The sequence below is a fragment of the Trachymyrmex cornetzi genome, unplaced genomic scaffold (assembly GCF_001594075.2).
Source record: "Trachymyrmex cornetzi isolate Tcor2-1 unplaced genomic scaffold, Tcor1.1 scaffold680, whole genome shotgun sequence".
Lineage (NCBI taxonomy): Eukaryota > Metazoa > Arthropoda > Insecta > Hymenoptera > Formicidae > Trachymyrmex > Trachymyrmex cornetzi.
The window spans coordinates 18201-28334 of record NW_017300004.1 but is presented as its reverse complement, the minus strand read 5'-3'; the positions used below and the strand labels follow the sequence as shown (position 1 = coordinate 28334).

The window sequence follows — 10134 nt, the reverse complement described above, 5'->3', positions numbered from 1 at the left end:
AGCACATAAATACTTTATATTTTAAACAATGATTTCTTTTAAACTGCGTGTGGCAAAAGAACATAGAGAAGTACATACGTTAGGCCCTGTATACAGTATCAGAAATACCATAAACAATAATGATTCGATATAACATATTCATCAGCATTACAGACTCTCCGTTGAAAAAACGTTATCAGACCGCGCCTATCTATCGCGCGAGTGTTCGACTCACTCATACGCAGTGGTGCTCCGCGCACGACACGGAATCGCGCACGAATTTCTGAGTCCTAGTATTGAATATGTCCTGGAAAGTACGGTCGCAGCATATTTCTTATAGTGCGACGCTCCAGAGATACACGTTCGCTCGTGATCCGGCGAGGCGGATCGGCTCGGCCGTCGAGCGTTGAACGGTAGTAGGCGATGGGGGAAAAGGAGGCGGCGCTTCAAAAATCGGCCCAATATGTGTACACCTTGCACACATGCACGTGTTTCCGAGCACTGTTGTGTAGCTTACGCATTCCCTTGCGCATTTTATGATGTAAAACTTCATTATATACAAGGTGTCCCATTTTAAACAGTATATTAAAATTTTTCGAAATACGGAAAAATATTTCTAACAGAAATTGTATGGTTTGTAGGGGGACATAAGAAGGTCCCATTGATTTGGCTTTCGGTGACGTTGTTAAGGTCAAGTCATGGTCAAATCGATTTTTTTAAATGGAACATTATATTTTAGATTCCAGAATTTAATAACTGATAGCAAGAGTTTTTTAAAATACTTTAATAAAGTTATTTGTCATTAATACTTTTCCAGTTTTAAGTTCAAAGTTACAGCACCGATGGCATTATAGCATTACGCAAGGTGTCCGATCCACGGTTAAAATCTATTGAATGTAGTTCAGAATCATGTTGAATAACATTTGTTAAATATTCAAGAATAAATACTCCACGCGAGCGAAAAACTGGAGATTTTTCCCGTCTACTGGAGAACTGGAGATTGGTACCGAAAACTGGAGTCTCCAGTAAAAATCTGGAGACCTGGCAACCCTGGTCCGCGCGCGATCCGGCGCGGCGGCTCGGCCGTCGAGCATTGAACAGTAGTAAGCAGCGGGGGAAAAGTAGGCAGCACTTCAAAAAGGCCCATCGGCTCGAAATAAGCAACTATTTCCGAGCACTGCTATAGAAGATGATGTAATTTTATAAATGCGTAGAATTATTCATAGAATGCTGTAGTGTCAGTAATCGGGCTGCACAGTACTATTCACAATAGCGAATTCGGTCGCTTGCACTACACTAGATCAGTGCATACTAAAAGCTGCTTTACGTGAAATTAACGAAGTTAAATGTAAAAGTATATAAATATTCTAAACGATTTCAACATTTGCAACTGACGCGCGACGATAGCGAAATGAGAAAAACCACCATTCACGCAGAGCTTGAGGAGGACAACACGCGCGACGTGTGTCAACCTGTCATTCTGTCAACAATCGAAGCAACGACGACAGTGAGTCTACGAAGAGAAGTGAGTTCGTAGTGAAGTTGCAGTGCAGTGTGGTGTAGTGTAAGAAAAATAGTTATAAATATTTAATAATGAAAACTCATCAAGGAAAGAAACTTCTCGCATCTTTCTGCAGACTTTCGAAGAAGAAAACATATGTAAAGAGGATCGTACATATAATGCATTTCTAATTGTTTCATTCACATTTACAATGAAAAATGAGTAAATGTTAAGAAGACTCCACCTCAAATTTTGATGAAAATACACTTAATCGATGCGTAAAAATCAAGATTTGTCAAGAAAGAAGCATCGTTTTAATCTATGAACAGAGATATTGATTGTTAAAGTTGAGGATCATTCAGAATAGGAAATCTTACAGCAGTGGTTCACTGCTTTAAAAACCCAAATTCGCTGCTTTAGCAAAGAATTTGTTGTTAATGCAGAGAACTTATGTTTTTAAAGAAGTGAATCTGTGTTTTTAATGCAGTGAACCACTACTTTGACATGTTTTCTAACCTGAATAGTCGTCGACTTTAACATTACGATCTCGGTTCATGGGGCAGAGCAACGCTCTTTTCTTATTAAATCTTTACTTTTACACGAAAACACATCGATTGAGTATATTTTTATCAAAATTTGTGGTGGCCAGGATGTTCTTTACATTAACCAAAAATGTGGACATAATATTTTTATTGAATAAAACAGAAAATTAAAGGGCATTCACCACAAACGCAAGATGTTGGTAGCTAATATTTTATATTTCAAATAAGAATGAAATAAACATTACGGTCTTAAATTAGGCTATTTTCTCTCATCATCTCATCATGATAGACAACCTTATATACAAAAATCTATAGAGAAGATCAAGGAGAGGTTCAATCTGGAGTTATGTGGGGGAAGTTATATTGAGTAAAGGAAAGTGTGATCTTTCTTGTAATCTTTCAGTATCACTCTGTTCAATCCATCAATTTGTTTTTAATAAATATCTCTTCAGATGTGAATTTTTTGAGATCCACATCTGAAATGATGTTCATTAAAAAACTAATTGATGAATTAAACAAACAGGGTGATACTGAACGATTACTACAGTCATACTTTCCTTCACTCAATATAACTTTTCCCACACACACACACACACACATATATATATATATATATATAACTCCAGATTGAACTTCTCCTTGATCTTCTCTACAGATTTTGTATATAAGATTGTCTATCATGATGACAGTTAACAGAATATCTTACAAGTACTTTGTTACAACAAGTCATCATATCTCGATATTATTCTACATAATTTGTTGGAAACACACAGGTGTTAGATAGATAGATCTTTATTTGATTCCCCTCAGGGTTACAATTTATATACAAACATCTGTATCGCCTCTTACATATTCTTACATAATCTTATCCTACTTCTCTTAACCTAACTTATGCTATCTTAAAAAACTACGCTTTCTACCCTCTTTCTCTCTCTCTCTCTACGCCGTGACCTCCGCTTCCGCTGTCCTCCCACATCATATACGTGGTTCCACTTCCTACTTTTACCTTAATCTTTCTCATCATACTTCCTCACAGAGCTTCCCTCTTCCTCTCCTTCTCTCTCTCTCTATCTCTCTCTTTCTCCTTTCTCCCATCCTCTCTACCCCCTCACTCCCTCTCTCCCACTCTCTTCTTCCCTCACTCTCTTCCTTTCCTCCTCCACTTCCCTCAACCACCCTTCCCCTCCCCCTCTTCCTCCAAGATTCTACACACCACTTCTTACCAGCTCCCTCTCTCCCCCATTTTCCAAGCCCTACATCCCTCCCACATATGCTCCCACGTTTCACACCCACTCCCACATAGCCTGCACTTCCTTTCCTCCTCTTCCTCCCAATATCTCCCTTCCTTCACCTCATTCCCTAACCTGAACCTGAACCTAGCTACCCTTCTCCATCGCCCTTCCCCCCATCCCTTACTTAAATATTTCGGCAGCCCCTCCCCCTTTATCCATCTATACCACCTATTATATCTCGAATTCCTAATCTTTTCCCATATTTCCACCCTCTGCATTTCCCTATCCCTTTCTTGTATCTCCTCAAAATTAACCTCTCCTCCCCATCCCCCCTTACCCCTCTATCTACCTCCACCCCTCTTTCCACAAAATATGGCTCTCTTTCCCTCTCCCATCCTTCTAGCTTTTCCCCCTTCCCTAAACTACCCATCACTTCCTTCCAACACAATCTCGCCAACCTACTCCCACCCCCCCTCCTTAATCTCTCCTCGAATGCTCATGCCCTTTTTCCCGCCTTTGCCCTCAACTTTTCCCTTTGCAACTCCTCCCTCACCAAATATCCTGGCGTCCTCTCTACTCCTAACACCCACCTTAAATACCTTTCCTGTAAACTCTCCACTTCTTCTCTCTCTTTCCATCCCCAAATTTCCACCCCATAGCTCACCATCGCCCAAATCAGCTTATCAAATAACCATACCCTTCTTTTCCAGTCCTTTCCTTCCCTATCTTCCACATCTGTCCCATTACGATCATCGCCCTCGCCACTCTCTCCTTTACATGCTCCTCCTGCCCCCCCATTCCTCTGCATGGTATACTCTAAATATCTGAACTTTTTCACCTCTTCTATCCTTTTCCCCTTCCATCTCCAATCCACCTTATTACTCCTTCCCCCTCCCTTTCTAAACCTCATTATTTTTGTTTTATCTATGTTCAACTCCAGCCCCTTCCTATCCACATATCCCTCCAGCCTCTCTAACAAACTTCTCATACTCCTTTCATCCTCCGCCAACAACACTATATCATCCGCATACGCCAATCCATACACTCTCTCCCCTGCTACCTTCACCCCTCCCCCCCATTTAACCTTACCCATTTCTTCCTCTAAATCCGCCATCATAATGTTAAATAACAAAGGACTCAGTGGACACCCCTGCCTTACCCCCCTCGCTGTCCAGAAGCTTTCCCCTAATTCCCACCCCCCTCTCGCTCTAACTCTACTTTTTGTTTCCCTCATTATTTCCCTTTTCTATACTTTCCAATATCTCCTTAACTTTCCTTTCTATCTTCCCCTCTCCCGCCTTTATACCTCTTATCACTACATTTCTTTTCCTCTCCTCTCTCTCTCTCTCTCTCTCTCTCTCTCTCTCTCTCTCTCTCTCTTCATTCACTCCTTCTCTCCAATCTTCTTATCCTTTCCATCCAAATTTCCTTTCCTTCTCCCTTCTCTACCTTCCCTCCCTCCCTCTCTTCTCATCCCTCTCCTTTTCTTTCTATTGTCCCTACCTTCATTTTTCCCAATTCCCCTTCCAACACTTTTAATCTCTCCAACATTCCCCCTTTTCCCTCTGCCATTTTTCTTCTTTCACCCTTAACTCTTCTTTTACTTTCTCCATTTTCTTTCTCATCCATTCCTTTTGTCCCTCCGCTACCTCTTATCTCTTTACTCATTCCCTTCAAGCCCACTCTCATTTCCACCCTCATTTCCTTTAATTCCTTCAATTCCTTTAATATTTCCTTCATCTCTCCTCCCTCCCCCATTTTGACAGGTGATCTCAAAACAGGGGTCTTTTTGCTGCTCCTAAATGCCTCTTCCATCTTCCTATCTTCCGATTCTCCCCCCTCCCCTTCCCTCTTCCTCTTCATGAACTTCGCCAGTTCCCCCGTACTTCTCCTTTTATCCTTCTCCAACTTCATGATTCTTTCCGTCATCTCTCCTTATTCCTCTCTCTCCCTCACTCACTCATTCACTCTCTCTCTCCCTCCCCCCCTCTCTCTCACTCACTCTCTCCCTCGCTCTCTCTCGCTCTCGCTGTCTCACACTCACCCCCCCCCTCTCTCTTTCTTTCTTTCTTTCTTTCTCTTTCTCTCACCTTTTTTCTTCACCTTCACTTTCTCACCTTTTTTCTTCACCTTCACAGCCTTTCCTTCTCTAACCGCCTTTCAGTCTTTCTCCCGAAAACCGAACACACTTACTCCCTCTCCTCTTCCCACCTCTTGCGCCACGTTTTCCCAATACTATCTCTGTCCCCTAACCTCTCCCTCTCTTCTGTCCCTTCTCTACTGTCACTAACCTTTTCCTCCACCTCTCCCCCACTCTCACCACCTTCCCTCCACTCCCTTTCTCACCTACGCCTACCAACACACACTCACTCCACTCTATCACTCTAATCTCGCTCTCTGCTCTGTCCACTTTCCTATCTCCTATTATCTCCTTGCAAACCGGAAACGGAAGTCAACACACAGTGTTCAGAATTAGAGCGTTAATTCGTGCGGCCGTTGAGATCGCTCGAGAAACTTCTTCGCTTCGAATCTTTGTTGATTCGACTTTCGAGCAATGTCGACGTCGAGAGCGAGTGTTTGTGTGCCGATGACGACGGGAGTCTTTCGACACAGAAAAAAGGCCCTCGTCGTACTTGGTGTGTTATCCCCTGATTCGTCGCTCGTTGCTGGGCCGATGTTATCGGCAAATCGCGTTATCGCTTCCAAAATCAAAGCCGCGAGCCGTTCGAGTTCGCGCGACAAAAGTCAGTACGAATCTGGAGACCGACGGGTCGAGAGGGCTCCGTCGAAGCGTCCGAGCGAATCCGGCACCAAAATTAAATAGTCTTAATTGTCGTTAAGGGGGGAACCTGATCGAAGGCTCCCGCCGCCTGCAACAAAGTGGTCCTTCGAACCGGATATCAGTGAAAACCGGATACGCGACTCTCCGTTCGTGCTCATCATGCGGGCGCACAAACTACTCCGCCGCATCGGATAAGTCACGGACGTCGCAACTCGCGTCCGTCGGTGCGTCGACTCCCGCGCCGAAGCCTTACAAACTTCGCTCGCGGAAGGTGACTCTCGCGAACGCTGCTTCACGCGTTTCGCGTTGTGAATTTATCGTGCTACTCGCGGACGCTCCTTACGCTCCGTCGAGCTAGTGACTCTCGCGAACGCTGCTCCACGCGTTTCGCGTAGTGAATTATCGTGCTACTCGCGGACGCTCCTTACGCTCCGTCGAGCTAGTGACTCTCGCAAACGCTGCTCCACGCGTTTCGCGTTGTGAATTTATCGTGCTACTCGCGGACGCCCCTTACGCTCCGTCGAGCTAGTGACTCTCACGAACGCGGCTCCACGCGTTTCGCGTAGTGAATTTATCGTGCTACTCGCGGACGCTCCTTACGCTCCGTCGAGCTAGTGACTCTCGCGAACGCTGCTCCACGCGTTTCGCGTAGTGAACTTATCGTGCTATTCGCGGACGCTCCTTACGCTCCGTCGAGCTAGTGACTCTCGCGAACGCGGCTACTCGCGTCTCGCTCGTGCATTGACTCTTGCGAAAAACGCGATTTGCGTTCCGCCCGTAACATTAACTTTCGTCGACGCGACGAGCTCCTCGTTTCGAAAAATAATTCGCGAGTGCCGCTACTAGCGCCCCGATTCCAAACGTACCTCACGATGGCCGAGGAAACCGAGAATCTGATCTTAGCGCAAGAGTACAAAATTGGTGCTCTCACACGCGTGCTCATCAACTACAAGAAACTCCCGAAGGCGAGCGTGACGGTGCCGACGATCCAGAGCCGCATCTCCCAGCTGAAGGAGCTCTGGGCCGCCTGTAGCAACCAACATGTCCTGCTTTTGCAGACCGCTACGTCCGGGGAGCTAAAGGGCCTGCCCTACTTCGTGGACAACGTAATCCTGGAAGCCGAGGACGTCTATGCCAACACGAGCGACATTCTACAAAACGCGCTAAGTAGACTGTTACCCGCTAACACTAACTCTTCATTATCCGATAGTCACGACGAGTCTGTTTCGCGCGAGTCGGGTTCTCAGATCTCGCGATTGCCACGTATATCGTTGCCAAAATTTACCGGTAAAATCGCGGAATGGGAGAGTTTTCGAAACATGTTCGAGTCTCTCGTGGCCTGTAGTGTTTCGCTTTCTAAAGTTCAGAAATTTCATTACTTAAAAACAAGCGTTACCGGTGAAGCCGCGGTGCTGATCAATAACTTGAAAATTTCGGAGGCTAATTACGACTCCGCGTGGCAATTGCTGATCGACGAATACGACGACAAGCAAACCTCAGTTCATACGCATTTGCACGCGTTTGCTAGTCTACCTGTGATGAAAACGGAGAATGTGAACGACTTGCAAAAACTCTGCGATACGGTCTCTTCGTCGTTAACCGCGCTAAAGAATCTCGATCGTCCGGTAAATGAGTGGGACGATCTGCTCGTTTATCTTATTGCTCAAAAGTTTAGTCCTCGCACTCGCAGCGAATGGAATTTGAAACGTACGGAATTCGCCAAGCTTCCGTCTTACAAAGATATTAATGACTTTCTGACTCTACGCATTCGCGGATTATCCGATCTTTCCGATTCGCCGAAGGATACTCGTCGTTAAAAAGACGATAAGCCGCGCTCGTCGGTTAATAACGTCACCGCAAACAAATGCGTTGGTTGCTCCGGAAATCATTCGGTTTCGAAATGTAAAGAGTTTCTTGATAAAACGGTTGAGCAGCGCGGCGATTTCGCGCGTCAAAGCAGGCTTTGCCTCAATTGTCTGAGATCCGGGCATTTCCTTCAGCAATGCCCGAGCAAATCTCGATGTTCGTACTGTAGTCGTTCACATCACTCGTTACTACATTTCTCAAATAATGTAAAAGCCGATGCTATGGCAAATTCTTCGAAGATAAGAGCGGAAGCGCAACCGTTCACTCCGACGGCGTCCAACGCGCCAGTCGCTGCGAGCAACAATCATGTCGCGAACAAACGGACCGATCCCCCCGCGGACACAGTTCCTTCGAATGTCCTCTTGGCAACAGCATGGGTTGACATTCATACGACCGAAGGCCGAAGCTTTAAAGTTCGCGCCTTACTGGATCAACTTTCAGTTTTATCTCGCAATCGCTCTGTCAGACGTTGCGTACAAAGCGACAACGCTCAAATTTGCAAGTTACGTGTTTCGGCGAGAAATTTACAGGCGTCGCGAGATCTCGCGTCGTGCTGACATTAAAGCCGTGTTCCAGTGCGGAACCGGCCTTTCCGCTGCACGCCTACGTGTTTCAAAATATCACTTCGTACGCCGCGTCACGGACTCAGCCCGTCGAGTCGTGGCCTCACTTGCAAGGCATCTCATTTGCCGATCCCGATTCTTCAAGTCGACATCGGATTCACTTACTAATCGGTGCCGACTTGTACGGTTCCTTGTTGAAAAATGGCCTCCGGCAAGGCCCTATTGGAATGCCTACCGCTCAATTGACAGCGTTAAGCTGGATTCTCTCCGGCCCCACGGGTCGCGGCCGGATTGAATCCGAGAATATTTGCGTCTGTCATAACGTGTCTACGCACGACACGAATTCGCTTCTCAGGCAATTTTGGGAGGACGAGGAGGTCTCGCGCCCCCCTCCACTTACCGACGAGGAGGAGCGTTGCGAACAACACTTCCTCGCCACTCATAGCCGTTCTCCGGAAGGACGGTACATTGTTCGATTGCCCTTCCGGCACGAACTACCAATCGACATAGGCGACTCACTGCCTATCGCCACGGTATTCTACGAGAAAATGGAAAGGAAGCTGCGTCGGCACGCCGAACTCTCCGCGCAGTATAATGACTTTTTGGCGGAATATCTCGCCTTGGGACATATGAGCGCAATCGAAAGTCCCAGCGACACCGCTCTTACGCCCGTGTACATTCCGCATCATTCGGTTTTACGCGAAACGAGTAGTACCACGAAGTTACGCGTCGTTTTTAACGCCTCGTGCAAAACGACGAACGGCACGTCGCTTAACGACCATCTGCTGGTCGGACCGAAGTTACAGCAAGATCTCCCCGCTATTCTGCTGCGCTGGCTGCAATGGCGTTTTGTTATGAGGCAGATATCGCCAAGATGTTCCGGCAAATCCTCGTGAATAATCTCGATACCGACTTCCAACGAATTCTCTGGCGTCCGTCCTGCAACACGCCGATCACGCTTTTCCGGCTTTTGACCGTAACGTACGGGCTCGCTCCCGCTCCGTATCTCGCGATGCGCGTTTTGAAACAATTGTCGTTAGACGAAGGGTCCGACTATCCGGCGGCCGTCCCGATACTACGCGACTCCGTCTACGTCGACGACGCGCTATTCGGTGGAGATGACGTCGCGTCGCTGATGGAGTGTCGCGAGCAATTGACGGGACTCCTTCAGCGAGGGGGCTTTCAATTATGGAAATGGGCGTCGAATTCGCCTGAATTGCTGCGCGATTTGGCAACGCGTCAAACCGACATGGAGGATCACTTCCTTCAGCAGGACGAGACCCTTAAGGTACTCGGAATTTCGTGGATTCCCCACGACGACACGTTTCGTTTTCAAGTGGACGCTTCGTTTCCGGTCACTCCGACGAAGCGTACAGTCCTGTCCGTTATTGCTCGATTATACGACCCCCTCGGCTGGGCCGCCCCCGTCGTCATTGTTGCAAAAATCCTTTTACAGGAATTATGGTTAACCCAATCCGATTGGGACACCCCTCTCCCTGACGAATTGCGTCAGCAGTTGGAGGCATATTATAAGAATTTAGAGACACTAAACGGTATCCGAATCCCTCGTTGGACCAGTCGACGAGGTAACGACGTCGCCTTTGAACTACACGGTTTCGCGGATGCCTCAAACCGAGCCTACGCCGCCGTCGTTTACATTCGTATTCTT

At 46.7% G+C, this 10134-nt stretch overlaps 2 protein-coding genes across 2 annotated transcripts; both read left to right on the top strand.

The window, feature by feature from the left end:
• Positions 1-6908: 6908 nt before the first annotated feature.
• On the top strand, positions 6909-7853 carry LOC108767460 (uncharacterized). Its single transcript, XM_018517372.1, has one exon. It carries the CDS (start codon positions 6909-6911, stop codon positions 7851-7853), a length of 945 nt encoding a protein of 314 aa, XP_018372874.1.
• A 270-nt stretch (positions 7854-8123) lies between these two features.
• On the top strand, positions 8124-9361 carry LOC108767459 (uncharacterized). Its single transcript, XM_018517371.1, has 2 exons — positions 8124-8315; positions 8369-9361. Exons 1-2 carry the CDS (start codon positions 8124-8126, stop codon positions 9359-9361), a joined length of 1185 nt encoding a protein of 394 aa, XP_018372873.1.
• The last annotated feature ends 773 nt before the right edge of the window (positions 9362-10134 follow it).